The 17982-nt window shown below is 39.3% G+C and overlaps 2 protein-coding genes across 2 annotated transcripts in view; one reads left to right on the top strand and one right to left on the bottom strand.

The window, feature by feature from the left end:
- Positions 1 to 17982, bottom strand: part of ush1c (Usher syndrome 1C) — a 30128-nt gene that overhangs the window by 414 nt on the left and 11732 nt on the right. The window contains exons 11-25 of the mRNA XM_034685361.1: positions 16534 to 16676; positions 15412 to 15477; positions 15162 to 15313; positions 14450 to 14499; positions 14055 to 14219; positions 13848 to 13964; positions 11997 to 12692; positions 11344 to 11397; positions 10685 to 10813; positions 7739 to 7804; positions 6734 to 6775; positions 6333 to 6386; positions 6120 to 6219; positions 4301 to 4410; positions 4018 to 4073 (exon numbers count right to left, since the gene is read on the bottom strand). Of these exons, the coding sequence (XP_034541252.1) occupies positions 4018 to 4073; positions 4301 to 4410; positions 6120 to 6219; positions 6333 to 6386; positions 6734 to 6775; positions 7739 to 7804; positions 10685 to 10813; positions 11344 to 11397; positions 11997 to 12692; positions 13848 to 13964; positions 14055 to 14219; positions 14450 to 14499; positions 15162 to 15313; positions 15412 to 15477; positions 16534 to 16676 (2000 nt within the window). The remainder of the gene's footprint in view (positions 1 to 4017; positions 4074 to 4300; positions 4411 to 6119; positions 6220 to 6332; positions 6387 to 6733; positions 6776 to 7738; positions 7805 to 10684; positions 10814 to 11343; positions 11398 to 11996; positions 12693 to 13847; positions 13965 to 14054; positions 14220 to 14449; positions 14500 to 15161; positions 15314 to 15411; positions 15478 to 16533; positions 16677 to 17982) is intronic.
- Positions 46 to 3204, top strand: LOC117814173 (zinc finger BED domain-containing protein 1-like). Its single transcript, XM_034685349.1, has 2 exons — positions 46 to 490; positions 1474 to 3204. Exons 1-2 carry the CDS (start codon positions 263 to 265, stop codon positions 3139 to 3141), a joined length of 1896 nt encoding a protein of 631 aa, XP_034541240.1. The 5' UTR covers positions 46 to 262; the 3' UTR covers positions 3142 to 3204.

Here is a 17982-nt window from a genome sequence, read left to right as displayed (position 1 = left end):
TAGGGATGCAGGGGTTAACCGGTTTCACTATTAACCGCGCTTACAAATGTCACGATTAATCAACCGCAGAGACTCTGCCACACCGTGTTTTTATTGTTAAAAAAATGGGCCGATACACTGTGTTTGGCGCAACCTGCACGGAACGAAAAAAAAGTGACACCTGGTGCGTCAGCTTAATGTGCCGTACCTATCAGGAGCGGGAGTCAGGACCACCATACAGTCTACGCGGGAGACATGAAAGCTGTGCTGCATTAGCGCAACAATGGCAGAGGGATCTAGCAACGAAGTGTTGTATCCACCCAAAAAACGATTGAAGTCAGCAGTGTGGGAGCATTTTGGATTCCATAAGAACGACCAAGGAGTTATACAAGACGACGGAGCACCCGTCTGCAAAACCTGCCGCAAAAAAGTTATGGCGAAAGGATCAAACACATCAAACCTGATACAGCATCTGCGAGATCACCACCCAAGACTTCACGCTTTAATAAAGGTAACGCAATATCTGGTTGATATATCTGCTTGAAATTGTGTTAGTGGCAATTTACTCAATGAAACAGTTAGTTTACAGCGAATTTAATATAAGCGTGTCAATTACAATCGAAAGCGTCAGCTTTTAGTGAAAGGTAAACAAATGCAGCACAGCTGCAAAAAGGTGTGAGGTCTATGGAAGAGAAAAGAGTGCCTAAGAACTTTGGTCTGTGACTTTTTGATGTTGCGTCTCCTATCTGTGTGTATGGAAGCAAATAGGTTACAATATTAAAATGAAAAAGCAAATTTGAAAATTAAATTGCATCAACAGAAATGCTTATTCATTTTCAAATTTGTTTTTTCGTTTTAATATTATCTATTTGCTTCCATATGTGTGAGGTAAATGCTAGGCATTATTTCATTATTTGCAGTCCAATTAATAATATCAGTGTGTGAGAGATGTACTCAATTTCTTTCAAGAATTTATACTCAACTTCAAACAAACCAAAAATGTTAATAGACATTTTCTTTGGCCCCTTTTAAGATTATATCTTTTTTTAAGACTGTTAAAAAAAAGGCATGGTTGACAGTAAATAACAATAACACTTAAGTTAACCCGTATAACTAAATTCTTGAGAGATTGTTGAAGTTCATCTTAGTCTTTTATTAAATGCTTTAAGTACCAAAACAATTCTACTTAACTTCAGACAAACTTATAACATTAATGGAAGCTATTTTCTTGGGATATTTATAAGAATAGTTACATTTTCCAAATAGATGTTGAGAAATAGGCTTGGATGACAGTAAATTACAGTAATACTGAATTCTATTATCAGCATTGGTAAATATACCCCCAAGGGATCTCCAAATTTCATTTTAGTCTCAAATCATACATTCAAAATACTTTAGTTTAAACATTAAAAATCAACTTAAGTAGTTACTGCAAGTCCATTCAGCTCATCTTGGCTCTGATTATTTATTTTCATTTTTCCTATTCACTTTTAGCCAAACACCACCTCTGGTATTGCTGCAGCTGGGGTTAATCAATCTACTGTTGCTGAATCCTTTGCGAAGTGTGTGACTTATGCGCCCTCCTCAAAACAAGCCCAGGATCTGAACAATGCTGTGGCCTATTTCATCTCCAAAGATATGATGCCATTTCAGATAGTGGAAAAACCTGGATTTCTTCATCTAATGAAAAAGGCGGTACCACAGTACAAAGTTCCGTCAAGAAGCTACTTCTCCGCCAACAAAATCCCAGCCATGTACAAAGAGGTACGAGCAAGTGTTGAGGAGCAGCTGGCAGAGGGTGTGTGGTTTGGTGCAACCACAGACCTGTGGACCAGCACTGGTGGTGGAGGAGAACCCTTTATGAGCTGTACAGTCCACTACATCTCTTCGGATTGGAAACTGAAGTGTCACTGTCTTGAGACTCTTTATTTTCCAGAAGATCACACGGCAGAGCATATCACAGAAATGATGGAAAACATGCTCCTGGACTGGAACATAAAGAAAGAGAGTCTGTCCGGAATTACAACCGACAACGCCAGTAACATGAGGAAAGCCTTTGAAACATTTCCCTGTGTTTGGTTTTCTTGTTTTGGTCATAATTTAAATTTGGCCATTTCCAAAGTCCTTAAGATCTCAAGGGTGGAATCTGCCATCAGATCATGCCGGCATTTGGTCCAAGGATTTTCTCGAAGCTGGAAACGGAAACGTGACCTACACAAGAAGCAGGAAGAGTTAAACATCGCTGAACATTCCCTGATACATGATGTGGTCACCAGGTGGGGATCCACATTTGAAATGATTTCCAGGTTCTTGGAGCAGCAGCAGGCAATCTGTGGTGTGCTTGTAGGTAACAGAAGCACCTGGCATCTTATGCCCAAAGACAGTGACATCACTGTCTTGGAGGAAGTGCACAAACTGCTTTGCCCTCTCCATGACTTCACTGACATTCTGGCCTCAGAAAGACAAGTCACACTTTCCGCTCTGCAGCCAGTTTTGGAGCACATCAACAGTGTGATGCTTCAAGATGAAGAGGAAGACAGCGCTCTTACTAAACAGATGAAGCATGTAATTAGAGATGACCTGCTAATGCAGCTGAGATATACAACAGAAATGAAGAATGTGCTGAGCATTTCGAGTTTCATTGATCCCAGGTTCAAGGGAAGCTTTGCTGAGAATCTTGATGACATAGTCAAGGCATGCAGTGATGAAGCAACTGCTCTTACAGCACAAGAACTTCCAGACACAGAACAGCCTCCAGCAGCAATGGCACAGAGCACCAACTCCACCACCACCACCAAAAGGAAAGAGAAGAGCCTGTCTGGGTTGTTACAGAAAATCACCACTGCAAGGAAGAACAGGTCAGCAGCAGCCTCAGAGGGACCACTGCCAACAGCCCTGGAAAAGCTTGATACTGAGATGAGACTGTACCTGTCTCTTCCTGCAATCGATGCTGAAGCGGACCCACTGTCTTGGTGGAAGACACATGTGGAAGAATTTCCAATGCTATCAAAAGTGGCCAGAAAGTACTTGTGCATCCCTGCAACAAGTGTGCCTTCAGAAAGGGTGTTCAGTGCAAGTGGCCATATCCTGTCCCCTCAGCGTTCAAGACTTAGCACTGAAAATGTGAACATGCTCACATTTCTGCACTTTAATATGAACTGAAAGGACTGGATCAAATGTTAGGTATGTGAAAAGGGCCTGCTGCATTTAAGTCCTTGTTTTGTTCAGAAGGGAATATATATTATATTTTGACTGTTACAGTTTTATTTATTATTTGAAAGGCAGCTACACTGTTGAAGTTGAATTATGTTTCCAGGTTATCTGGTTAAATCCAGCAGTATTTCAGGCAAAACATGTCATCTTGCTTTCTGTTAAAAGCCAAATGTATTTATCCTCACTGAATATTTGCTGTTCAAAATGTTAAGAAAAGCTGTTTCTTGCAAGTGATGTCTATCATCTGGTCTGACACCTACCCCCTTGAAATTGACAATATTTTTGCCATTAGTCTTGTTTGCTTTTGTGGGCCATGAAAAGGCATCAGTATTAGTTTCTTTCTGTTGTACAATCTGTTAAATACTCGTCACAGTGGCTTTAAAGTATTATTTATGCTTCAAAGCATAGCAACAGTTTAAATTAAAAAGCCAACAATCTTTGTTTCACCATCAAAATGAGAGAAATACATTTTGTTCCTTTTTTTTCATTGAATTATTTCATTACTGTGATATTTTTGTTTCAAATGGTAGCAATAAATAACACGAAAACTTCCAGTGTTATGTCATTTTATACATTAGCGATGTGAAAATATGAAAAGCATAATAATCGGGATAATCGTGAAATCGTGATTATTTCTCTGACAATAATCGTACCATCAAAATTTATAATCGTTGCATCCCTACACACACAGTCACTCAGCATAAACTACTATTCTGGCCTGAATCATCACAACAATGCTTTACATGTGGATTTCAACAATATTATGTATGATGTATAAACTGTATCATGTGCTTAGGACTCTAATTTATAAACAGGAATACTTACACTTCATCTTCATATTCTTTCGGAGGGGAAACAGCGATCACAACATCGATCCAGTCCTAAGAGGGAAAACAACAGTCACTTTGATTTTATGCTTCACTGACTCAATAACATTAATGAACTCAAGCAGCCAGACCAAATCTGCAAGTCAGAGTGTGACAACAATAAGCAGATACAGTCAATCAGAGCAGATGGAGTTGAACTCCAGTCATTAAAAAAAAGCCCAGCTATCAGTGTAATGATATGCAACCTGTCAAAAACTAAGAGTAGAATTTCATCGTCCTACCCCTCCACTATTCCAGGCTCGAGCCAGATAGTTTTGTCCCTCAGTCAGCGTAGCATCGATCAGGATCTTCCCATTCACGCCCATAAGTTCATCCCCGGGTACGATGCCACCTACAAACACACAAACACCGGTTCTTAGTACCTGCCTGTATATTTCTGCCTGGATACAACATCAACAGCATAATAATGATGTCAAAATCAAGGCAGATATTGTGCACATCAATAATAATGATTTTCTATCTATGCAAACTCCTCTTTGCCCCCACAGACAGAGCAGATCAAGTGCTCTGAATACTAAATGAGGATGCAGAGCAAATTTGTTTTAGGATTTTTTTTAGGATTTAGGATTCTGCTAGAGTGGCTGAACTGGGCTTACAACTGTGTAAGAAATTCTGTGGTACTTTATTGACATAGCTTGATTTTTTTTTTGCTTAAAGTAGATTTTAGAAGTGCTGTAGTGCTGATTTATCGTTATAGTCATTTTGAAGGAATAATGTATTGTGCCACTTGAATTATAATGTTTTAAGCTAAGTGGTAGTTAAGAAAATGTACAACACACTTACAGCTTTAAGTAAATCTGAAAGGTTATGCTGTTATCAAAACTACTGTGAGGTTTTTTGGGCTGGTTGGGAAAAAAATAATACTTATGACCCTATTTGATCTACAAAAAGCATACTTGACCATCAGTGAGAATATTGACCATTTCTACATATTTTAAAAGTAAACTTAAGACATACTCTTTTCATCTAGCTCTGAATTTGGAGTAATTTATTTTTAGCCCTGGACTGCATTATTAATTCAGTTATTTAATTATTATTTTAAATCATTATTATTTTAATCATTGCTTTAACATTTATTTATCTTATTTAATTATTTATTTATCTATGTATTTCTTGTATTCATCTGATCTTGTTAATGCTAACTTATTTTTAACTTTTCTTTCCACTATTATTTATTTTCTTAATTTTACTGTATGTTATTTCATTTTATTTTTAAGTATTTTATTTATTATCTTGCCTTTTATAATTTTACCATTGCTGTTGTTTTCTGTCTCTTGTTATTCTGTGAAGCACTTTGGGCTGCATGTTTTTATGTATGAAAGGTGCTATATACATACAGTTGAGTTGAGTACATACATAGTTTAATATCTGCCATTGATGCCACCAGGTCAGTGCCAGACAAAGCAATTTATAGTGCCCTAAAAAAATAAAAACCCTAACCCTGACCTGTGTTTATTTATTTCACTTAAAACATTCCCAGTGGGCAATACAAACTACAACTCAGCCAGTCAACTCACATTGTGCTGGCCAAAACTAGACTGCAGAGACATTAGAACATTGTTTGACTTTGGCATGTTGGCTCTGAACTTCATATCTGCATGCAAAGTTAATCTGTGTGTAGTGATGAAGAGTGATGAGACAGTATCTTAAACTTCATATAGTTGGAGCCACATGTGCATGCTGGTAAGATGGTGAGGCTGAAAGTTTGAGCGCAGTGCTGGGGCAGGGCAGCAGTGGCAAAGCAGGGGCAAATCTTGCAGCTTAAACAGACTGCCTAATTGGGAGGATACGTTTGTCAGATGATTGTCAGGAGGACGAATGGAGAATGTGAAATTAGCGCAGCTTGAGTTGCGTGCCTGTGCTATCTCACAGGCACTGCTCAGTTAAGGAGAGAGCAGAAATATTTTTTAATCCGACACTATCCAAACATGTACTAGACAAGATAAGAGAAAAAACTCAACACCACATCGTTCACATGAGTCACCACAAGTTCCTCAGAGCAGCTTTGTGTTCAAAATTGAGAATAACAAGTGGACTGACCATGCTTATCTGCAGCGCCACCTTCATACACAGAAGACACCACCAACTTTCCCAAAGGAGAGTCTGCACCTCCTTCCAGAGCAACATCCAGATGTCCAACCTTTATGAGCATAAACCAAAACCTCATCAGTCATGGTCAGAGCACCAAACATACTTCAGAAGTGATAAGTGAAATTCCTCTCATCAATAACAAACATAGTTATCTGAAGGTACCTTTTTAATTCTCAGCAGTCTCACATCTCGCCCATCTATCTGGTCTGCAGAGAACTGTTACAAAAAAAGAAAGAGCAATAGAGGAAGAAAATAAAAGGGCAAAGTGACGCTCAAGTCAGTTCTCCAAGATTTAATAGAGTTGTCAACATAAGGAATGGCTTTCTCCTACTCTGAATAGATGTATTGTAATACTCAGCAGTAAGTGTAGATGAGATGTCATTTTAATTAGCTGATATGAGTTTCTAACTATCTTCTAAAAGTTTGGGTTCTTTTGCTATTTGAAAACTAGCAAATCTATCTCATCTGTAAATTATACATCTATAACAGATTTTAAACTGACACATTGACTCAGTTGAATTTTCAGCATTGTCGTTATGCTAAAAAGATCAGGCATACAATACCATGGAGTAAGGATCAAACTCTTCCTCGTATTTCTGAAATCCCTGAAAGAGAGGCAACATTTGGCTAATTAAAACTTTTCAATATATGAGTTAAAGAAATATGGCATGAGGAACAAAATATTTCTTAAGAAATCTGTATGAATGACAGCTTTTAGTGCGGGTCAGATTTCCTTTGACAACCATTTCTATGTTAAAGTTAGTGCCGCCCTGAACAAATGGAAACCATGGAGATGGTCAAAGTCATTTACCGATAAAGCAGAATGGCTTTTAAAGCTTCACACTTCAATTTAGTCAGGACAAAAATAATGAACATGAGCACACACAGATTGTATCTCAAGGAAAGAAAACAAAACAAAAAGACCAAGAAGAACATCACATTTATCGAGCAAGGATGAGGATGACATTATTAATCCTGTAGACAAAACATGCATTAATCTAAGTGTTCATTTCCTGTTGTTGTTCAAACACTCGACACTGGAAATAAAAAATGAACTTGTGTATTTATATTTGTCATGGACGCAGACAGCAGACAAAACAATATAATATATTGCTGAATTTGGTAAAATTGAAGTGATAAATCAAATCAGACTGATAGTCTCTGTCTCAGAGCAAAGTGAAGGTAACATGAAAAACAACAACAGTCCTTGGTGTATAAAACAAAAACATCTGTTTCCAGTGACCATGAAAACCAACCAAACCGCACTGAGACCACAACTCTATGACATGCAGTCCCACACCACATGTTCAAAGTCCTATTGTGAGCTCCAAATCGATAAAAGTGCGGTCATGCATAAGCTTCACAACTGGACCTAAAGGCAGTAATGAAGCCAACAGAGAAAGAGAATGTACTATCGAAAAAGTAAAAGACAAGCCATCAGTCAGGCTCCAGCCAACCATGAGAAAACCTGATGTGTGAGCAGTAAAGCTAAAGTGAAGACAGAAACAGGAGAAAAAGCACTCAAGGGTTATGATTAATTAAGAGAAGTGGTGATATGTGTGGATTACTTGTCGTTTGGTGTTTGATTTAAAAGACGAGTTGAAAGGCACCATCCGTTTCAGCATTTCTTGAGGCTGAAAAAGAAGACCAGGTAACATCTTTAACATAAATGTATAAGCAGAACAAATACACACTCACTTCTACTCTGTAAATACTTTCTCTATTAGTATGTATAGTTCGAAGTTTGCTTGACTCTGAAAACACCCAACAATCAGCACTAATGTCAGAGTATCCTGACACTCACAGGTGTATTCAAACATTACTGCAGTGAGTTCAAATGTGAAAGCAGTACAGGACGGGTGTTAGTGTAATTTTCCCAGGTTAAGTGACCATGTGAACCCCATTCACACCATGACTATCTTCTTCTGATGTGTTCAGGGTTAGAAGCTCAAAAGCCGCCATAATGTACTTGTGCTGTGTTTCATTTTGCTAAATGTAAAGGGTAATATGACAAACTGTCATAACTCTGCTTCCCCATTAATCAGCAGCTGAAAAGACAAATGGATCGTAAAAATCTGGAGAGAGATCCGGCCTTATTTCACAAGAGTTATTAGATAGCCTGTCAGGTACCATTAAACGACAGCTAACAATAGTGTTTATTCAAATTCTTGGCTATTATCTAGGAATTCTTATGACATGGTACTAAACAGTATTCAACATTTCAGTTAAATTAGTATTAATCAGCAATGTGAGTAAAGAATTAGCCTTATGCAATATTTACACACATGAGTTGACATTATTACTCCAACAGTTCTTGGCTAATACTACCTTTAGCACTTTGTATTGCTTTATCGAACAGTATTGTGAACTAAGTGTAGGATGAATGCCAACATTAGCTGTTGTCGAATGCTAACCAAATGGTCACCAAGTTAAGTATTTTACAGAGAATAATAGCCTGGTTTAATACACTTTGACTGTTTTAGTAGTAGCTTAGCATACAGTTGGTAAACTTTTTAGTATTTCACTAAAACATGGCAATGTTGTGGGATTGACTCTTAATAAATAAATAAATAGAATGAAAATTGTTGTTGCTTTGAAGTAGAGCTGGGCAATATTGGAAATTATGTTATCACTATAAATTATTTCATATCATTCTATATCGATAATTATCACAATAAATATCAAATCATTATTTCCTTTAAATTGAAAGGCAGATTTTTGGTCCTGAGTGAAAGTTGGGAGAAACCAGACAGTTTTTAGCTTGTACCTGGATTTAGTTTTCTGATAAACTTCTTGAATCCATCATTTCTAACAGTGCTAAGTAAGTAAGATGTGTCAGTTTTCTTCCGTGTCGTTGTCACTCGTTTCAGCTCTGTTTACATTTTGCTCCAATCATCTTTAAGCCCTGCCTTCCCCTCACCCTGCGACATGATTGGCTGTTCAATGCCATCTTCTTCTTCTATCTAATGTTGGGTGGAACCTAGCGTTTAAGGCTCATTAGCACCCCTCCCTTTCCAGTGGTTTAGGGGTGTAATTACAGGTTTAAATATATCAAACTTGTATTGAGCATTTGTCATATTTATATTTAGAAAAATTAGATTGGGTTAATTATCGTTATCGAATTATTTCCCAGCCCTACTTTGAAGACAAAGCTTTTCCTGTGTGATGGTGTGCCATTAATGTTGAACGGTTGGATAATGTAGGCGCGACAAAGGGGAAAGCTTACAGTAACAGATGATACTTGTTAGTAGGTCTGTCTGACGACAAATGAAAGCACTGAAATATTTCTAAACAGACCGTACACTTACACCAACATATGTGTTTGGTCCTGAGTTCTTTAAATTAGCTAGGTAGTAGAGTTGACTCCTTCAACAGTGGCTGTTAGCCTAGATACCATTCTTATCCTTGGTAGCTTTCTCAACAAAGGGGAGCTGACCGACAACCCCCACTTACTATTGACAACTCATACAACCCAAACCTAAAATAAACCTAACAATCCCTTTAATGTTCAAACAACAAATGTGATAACTACTTAAATAAAGTCAGAAACAGTTAAGTTGATCATATCTGTACCATTTTCTGGGAAGAGGCTGAAAGCTGTAGATAATGAGCTATGACATATGTTGTGTTACCTTGAAATATGGCCACATGTTTTCACTAGTTTTCACTGGTTATATTTATTTCAGTTTCACTACAATAAAAAGGACATTCAATAATAACATGTTTTAGTCAAGCAGCTAACGTCCTGGTAAACTGAAGACAACATTTTAACAACATTTACTCTTCCCACCCTGATGTCTTAGGAAAATTGGCTGGCATGTGAATGTGTGGAACTGCCTTTTCTTTACTCTTCAGGACCATTTCCTAGGCTAATGACAGCAATCTTGTGCATTCACTACAGTTTATTGTACACCACAGGGCCTAAAGTGCACATGCCACAAAATATTGCTCCAATCAGCAGAAATTCTCTTTAGTAATTCCTATTTAGTTTCATAAATACAACATTTATAGAAGTGTTTGAAAACATTAATAATATAGCTGTGTGGTGCAGGGAAAGTAAATGATTTATGGCATCCAATCCCACAGCTATACAGTTCGGAGGACTCTCACTGAAGTACTTAACCTACAGCTGTGCAGGTGCTCAGGAACTGATGGTAGGAGAGTGTGTTTGTATTTCAGGCTTGAACATGTGACCCTTGGTGTGAGGAAAATGGTTGGAAAGTGTTATTCTAAAGAAAATGCAGTTTGAAAATAAAAAAAACTCTGCCTGGTTTCATGAGAGCTTTATTTTCGTGAAATAGAAATGAGGTGATCTAATAACCACTAAATCTCTTTTTATGAAACAGCTGGAGAGTCTGGACAACTCAATAGGACTCGGACAAAACAGGCAGAGATTAATCCCTCACCCTGATGATGACAGTGCTGTGTCAGATGCTTGAATGTTTTATAACCTTACTAAGCAGAGTCAAAGTTTTTTGCAGGAAGGAGGTGATTGCTGTGTGTACGTTTCATACCAGGCCGTCAGAGCGGTGTGCAGATCTGTGTGGGTCCGGACGATGGGTCTGTGACTGGGGAAGCATGACAGGTTTGGACATGACGGGGGCTGTCTGACGCCTCTGGTTGGGGGGACTTGGAGCTAGTTGCTAGTGGGGAAAGATCAAGTTTCGATGCAAGTGACTTAACAACAAAAGCATCTTGTTTTGAGCAAATTATATCAATTCAGAGCAGTTCCTAATAAATGCTTATTTCTTCCTAGATATTAATTCTGATACTCATAGTTGAATAACAACTGATACCAACCACTCCTCTAATACCAGCTGGATTGAAAAAAATGTAACCTACACATGCTTTTTTAAAACCTGCTAGTTTCAGTCAATATTCATTATCATTCTAACATTTCTGCAAGCTTGTAATAACACTACACTCTCTGCTAGTACCAAACTGTTGTGGTGTGTTATTGTCATATGTTAATTAAGCTGAAACCAGTTGATATTAAGGGAGCTGATATATTATGGATTCCAGGATTTACTGTGGTACCACCTGTTAGGTAGTGTTGGAGTCCCATATCTACAATGGTATTTTTGCGTGAACAGTATTTGAATTGATAAACCTTAGGATAAAGGCTAAAAAGAAAGAAAGAGATCAACAAGAGATCAGACAAAAACAGACTCACCAAGGGCATGCTTGAATTGGAAATTCGGCTGGCATGGGAGGTATTTCTCATTACCTGAACAAAGGTAAAACAAAGATTAATACTTCTGCCCTCTGGCATGAATAGAGCACTGCAGGAATATCTCACACCATGACTGAGTCATAGTCTCTCAGATTTTACAGCATGGCTTAGGCTTCAAAGGTAATCAATGCTGGGAAAATGGAAAAGTCCAAACAAATGCAAGTGAGCACATATTTTAACCCCACTGCAAACAAACACAGCATGCCAGATTCCACTCAGTAAAACAATCCTCACAGCTACAAGCATACATCAATAACATTAACTGCATCTCTGAATCATTTCCCTCAGCCAGACTAAAAAAATGTAAATCAATGACCACCAGTCTTGCTAATGCTGTGAATTGCTTTGTCCTCATGCATAAAACACTCCCTGTACATGAAGCAGAACATGCACAGAAACCTGTGCAGTAAAGAGAACGAGTCCTGCAGCCTTGAACATGCATTAACTCTGTCATATGTCAACATTTTTCTTTTATCTGTTGATGCAATATTTTGCCATAAATGAAAAATAATGCCACCTACAAGCTGCACAAGGCAAATAAAATATAAGAAACTAATGTTCTGAACCACCACTCTCACATGATCGTGTCTGACCTTTGGGCTGGATGGATAGGACATTTCACTCGTGTTTGACGAGTAAAGTCCTCCTCTCGGGAGGTAGCCGCCTGCCTCCCACTCGCTCCTGCGCTCTGGAGGACTTGGAGGGTGCTGGAGGTGGTGGTGATGATGCTGGCGGTACCCACTCAGGGTTCCAACGCGTTCCTCTGAGTGTTGTGGGGGTGGTGGTGGAGGGGGAGGCGGAGGAGGTGGAGGAGGAGGGGGTGGCGGGGGAGTAGGCCGAGGAGCAGGCTGAGGGGAGGATGGAGGCATTCTTGACTGAGACGGAGGAGGATGATGGGAGGAAGGTGGGCGTGATGGTTGGACAGTGTGAGGCTGAGGGTGGGGCTGTTTGTGAGGCCTGCGCCCCTTATTGGTCAAGGTGGAGGTGGCAGAAGGAGATTTTCTAGCAGCAGGTGGAGAAGGAGGGCGCCGCTGTGGGGCTGCTCGAGAGGAAGGAGGGGAGTAGTTTGGTATGGTGGGGTGTAGTTTGGATGAGGGTGGAGGGAGAGGTAAAGGAGGAGGTGGTTGGCTGGTGCTGGGCTGGGTGGGGGCCAGTTTTTTCAGAGGTGCCCTCAGGCTCTGATCCACTTCATCCAGGTTTATGTCATCCAGATCAGTGGTGGCCAGGTGGAGGCCGCCAGGGAAGCGCTTCACCCTGGGCTCAGAGGCAGGAGAGCGCGGTGGGGAGAGCTTAAAATTACAGCAACAACAAAAATGACTTTTTTGTCATCCTTCCATTGAGTTATTTATCATTTCAGGCAATCATCAGGCTTCAAACACACATTTACAGTTTCTGCATGACATGATGCACCACAGAGGAGAAGTTCCTAGAAACTATTGTCTCCTATGGTTATTCTAATTTAATTTACCTGGGCATAATATTCTATCAATCTTTATCATCTGTTGTTGTCTTTGTATCTTCCTGTCTGTCCTTCTGTTTGTCTCTATCCGTATCTCTCTTTTCCATTAATCCCACTGTCTGATTCTGCGTAAGGTTTCTGCCTGCTTGAAGAAACTTTTCCTTGATTAATTTTGGGTCTCTGTAAATACTACAGAGTACAGTTTGGACCTGCTCTGTGTATGGGTCATTAAATAACTTTTGCTGTAATTTCGGGGAACAAAACAAAACATGTATTGATTGTTAAGTGGCAAAAAATGTTGCTGTATCTATGTTTTATTACAATACAGTGAATGAGCAACAGTTGTGTTGGTATTTTCCCTTCTGATATCATATTTATAGACTACTCTGGCTTCTTTTCTCACATATTTAATCCATAAAAAAAGTTGCTCTAGAGTAAGAGTTGGGTGAAAATAAATATTTACTCTCACATATTATTGCCACACCTAATTTGTTGTTTAAATCATTAAACTTAACCTTAGAGTGTACCATAAGTATGTTTCAATCTAGTAGTGGAATGAAAAAGTCAGCTGTTTCATCATTTTTCTCTAATCTCATCAATAAATCACAGTAATTTGCAATTTTATGTATCTTGTGAGTTTTGAGGGGGAGGACTTGGTGATAAAGACTGGTATAAACTACACATCCTTCAACAATGAGCAACTTAATGGCATGCGTAGTAATTTAAACCCCAACCTTCCCCTCCTCCTCCTGGGCTCTAGCAGCTGAGGCAAAAGCCTCTCTTAACTACTGAGTAACGCTGAACTCTATTGGCTTGCATTATTCTATTCGGTAAATCACAGCTGATAATTATGTAAGTATGTTAAAAGGCTAAAAAGTAATTTGCTGAATATGGTGGGAAATACTTCCCTAGGCGCTATCTTTGAAATGCTGTTGAAGAGCTCTGGGCACAGAGAGGTTTCAGTAAAGGAGGTTTCACTTCGTACCTCTGGGGATTCAGTCTCCACACAGGAGATCTGCTCCAACCGAGTCTGACAAAGTCGCTCCACCCAGTGTTGCACCTTCTCTGACTCCTCCAGGTCTTCTCTCTCTGTCTCTGACACCTAACAAGAGAACAGAGCCCGAGGGGAATCAAAAGATAAGCCCTGTACACGAACATATTCACTCTTTAACTGCCTTCTCTCTTGCCATACCTCCTGCACCAGTCGATTGATCTTCAGCTGCTTCTCTCGTTCATACATCTCCTCTTTCTCCTTGGCGAGTTTCAGCTCAAACTCCATCTCCTTCTTGTTTTTCCTCAGCTCCTGCAGTGTGTCTGTGTTGGACACTTTCTTCTTTTTCTTCTTCTTCTCTCCTTTCTAAAGTGTCATCAGTTAGTCAAAACAAGAAGCGGGAGACGGACCAATCTGCCACTTCAAACCCCACAGTGTGACATGCACAAATAACACTCTACATATGATAGTTTAAACCACATCAAAACACACAGACAAGGTCTAATCTTAAACAAGATGAACTATGAAAGAGCAACTCCAGTCTTTCCCTCATAGCCACTCTGAACACCACAGAGAACTCAGAAAGCTCACGGTACCTTGCGAATTGATGGCAGTTTCCCCTCATATCGGTAAAACCAGCCAAATGCTATAGATGGAGATAAACACAGGTCACTCTCAAAAGTTCTTTGAAACAATCTCAGCACTCCAACACTTAAAAAACTATGATGAAAGAGCCCCAACACACGATGCAAAGAGATAAATGAAAGACACAGATGAGACCTTCTCCATTCAGACACCCTTAATAACAGATGGAGAGGCACTTCATGTGAAACCAAAGATGCAAACTTCATTTTGGATATGCAAATAAGCTGGATTTGGTTGTGTGTATATAATTTCCAGCAAGATTTATCAAACAAGACGACTAACTGAAGTGATACTGAAAAAGCTGTCTCCAGGGGTTTTTCATTTTGGTTGTCAAAGGAAATCCGGCACTTCTATTTGTGTAGAAACATCCTCCTACAACAGCTGTGTCAGTTGAGGCTCCAGACTCACTTGTCTCTCCTGCTCTTCCTCCTTGTCTCCCTGTGTGAAGGAGCCAGCTTCATCAGCTTTAGAGGAGAGGCGATAAACAGCAGCACAGCACACAGAGGTGACAGAAAGAGAGCATGCAGAGAGGAAGGAAAACAGGGAGAACACGCAAGAGTTACTTCTAAAAACATTACTGTTTTAGAAGAAAAGAAAAATGTCAGTACTGAATCTAACAGAGGCTTAATACTGATTAAGAAAGATTGATTTAGGTGTCCTTACGTGAACTTTTTGCCTTCTGACTTGTTTTCTTGTCCTGTGGGCCAGGTGATGGGCTCTTTGGGGTGCGGGGACTCTTCGGGCTCTTGGGCCTGTCTTTGGCTCCCCAGTCCTCCTCCCATTCTCTGTCCTGCTTCTTCTCTACAGCCTCAATCCTGCAGAGTACAACAAACAAGGAGATAGACTTCTTAATACCAAAACAACAATAGATTGGCTTATTTATGGAATTAAAAAGCAAACACAGGTTGTTTACTTCTCCATCTCCTGTTTATAACGCTCATCCTCCTCTGCAGTTTTCTGAGAGATCTCCATCCGTCTCCTGTTTAACACATAATAAATATGCTAAATCAAATACCAGGTTTTAACGCACAGATCTATACATACAGCAACAACAGTTTATAGCTGCTATGAGAGTGTCAATCCTGCAGTCATACAATTTAATCTACAGATACTGCTGGGAACAAATCACAGAAAAAATTGAGTGTTGCATTTGAATTTAAAACGCCTGTGAAGAAATGATTTAGAAAGGGGATCACAAATCTATATGGTGATGTAACTATGGAGCAATACGAAGCTAATGCTTACAACATGCACTGACATATATAAATAGGAACAATCTTTGTTTAAGACCTGTGGATTACTCTCTTTCTCTCTCATGGTGTGGGCTGTATGCAGACCACGCAATGCCCTGAATGCGTGAGGTATTTTAAGTTTGAGATTGACTGCATGCTCCCCAAGATAACAATTGGACCCTGTTGTTGGTTTACTTTGTGCTTGTTTTCGGCTGTTTCTGACAAATCAGCAAATATAGCAGCACTCCCCAGATAACCAGAGAAATTTAGCCTTCTTGTGGAAAGTGGACAAAAAAGCCACAGGGCGCTGGTTGTAAAGTAAGAGAAATCACTTGTTTGTAGTCAGCTTTTCACTAAGTGAGCTCAGTTCCAGGGTAAGCATGAATTAAATTAAGAAAAAGCTATTGAAATCATACATCTAGACTATGTGTTAGTGTGTGTGTATACCAATGTGTGAGAAGCACTGCTGTCTCTTATTAGTTTTAAATAGAAGTGACATCTGTGTCATCAAATCAACCTAATTTCAAACTGGGTCAAAATACTGTGTGTTCATCAAGTGATAACCTAACAAGCCAAAATGACAGATACCTGAGCTGTCCAGTAAGATCAACATGGTTTGTGCCATGATAAGCTGGGATTTGCTTTGATTTCTGTTATTAATCACAAACCTACCCGACTAAAGAACATAGTTTTTCAATTTCCAGATTAAAACTTAACCCATGTCAATGACTACATCATGACGCACACACTAAAACATCTGTCTTATTTTGTCCTTCTGCCGTACTACACAGTTGGACACTCACTGGCGCTCCTTCTCCTGCTGCTCTTTCAGGATTTTGTTGGTCTCCAGAGCGACCCTCTTCTGATGCATCAGCTCCTGTCGGTCCAGCTCCCTGCGAGCCTCTACTGCCAGACGCTCCTCATCCGTCATAAACAGCTCGCTGCCCTGAGGGGGTGCAACAGAAGCCAGAGATGATAATGAGAGACACATTGTGTTCAGCAGGGTTCCTCAAACTTTTTAACTCTGGATGCCAACAGGCCTTTACCACGGAGAGAGAGGAGAGGTTTTTATTTAGAATAACTTTCAGTCTGTGTGGGAGGAAGGAGACAAGTTGTCTGATTAATATTTATTAGAGTTCACAAGTTTTACTTTAATTTCAGTGATTTATCTGCCACCTAAAAACCACAGTTGTTTTATTTCGGGACACAGACTTGAATTTCAATGACCTCTAATGGTGGGTGTGCTGCACAATAAATGACAAAAACACACACAAACACACACTAATGCCTTGCAAAGGCACCAAGGGGAACTGTAAATAAGATGGGACTGCTCCTCTCAATTACACCACCGTGAAGTGAGCACAGGGGCAAACAACCTGTCGAGGGACTTGACTGATGATGATTGTTGTTTCTGCACACAGCCAGGCTGAGAAACAGGCTGGGTGTGTGTTCACGAACAATGTGGCGCATAAATCTTTCCGGCTCAAGAATACAACGGACAGAGGGTAGGTGTCTGTACACTAGCAACTGATGATACCTTAACTATTTTACGCTCTGGATTGAATAGATTTCCTATCAAGTGATTTCAAAGTGATAAGAATGATATTTACCTGTACTCCACATTTTTCCTCACCCACAGTTCATTATGATGCTAACCAACCATTCACATACACATTAATTCTAACAGTTTTATATTCACCACTTTGTGAATCCAATACCACTTTTTAAAGTTATCAATCTACTTCAGAAGAGTCTGTTGATTATTTATCATAGTTGATTTATAAGATACCTATTTATACCAGAAACATGAGAGACTTGGAGAATATCCTTGAATGAAAATACTCTACATGCTTTAATACACAGTGGTATACATGTCACTGTATCTAAAATATTTTCAAAAATTTCAGAGAGATGTGTCAATTATTATTAATTATTAAGTTTTATGAGATATTTATGAAAAATCAAGTTGAATGTTTCATAAATGTGAGGGACTAGATGAGCAAATAGTTCAACTATTCCAGGAAGAAATGTTCATCAAGGTAAAAATGTAAATCATTTGAGGACTTCATCATCTACAGTACATAATATCATTAAAAGAATCAACAGGGACAACTTGAAAACTAATACCGGATGGCCGTGATCTTTGGGCTCTAAGGCAGCACTGCATTAAAAACACAGACATGACTCTGAAGTGGAAATCACTGCATGGGCTCAAAATAACTTCCAAAAACCATTGTCTCTCATTTACAAAT

Source organism: Notolabrus celidotus, chromosome 6 (assembly GCF_009762535.1).
Source record: "Notolabrus celidotus isolate fNotCel1 chromosome 6, fNotCel1.pri, whole genome shotgun sequence".
Classification (NCBI taxonomy): domain Eukaryota; kingdom Metazoa; phylum Chordata; class Actinopteri; order Labriformes; family Labridae; genus Notolabrus; species Notolabrus celidotus.
Note: the sequence above shows the minus strand (reverse complement) of the source record. Positions and strands in the feature narration are given on the sequence as shown.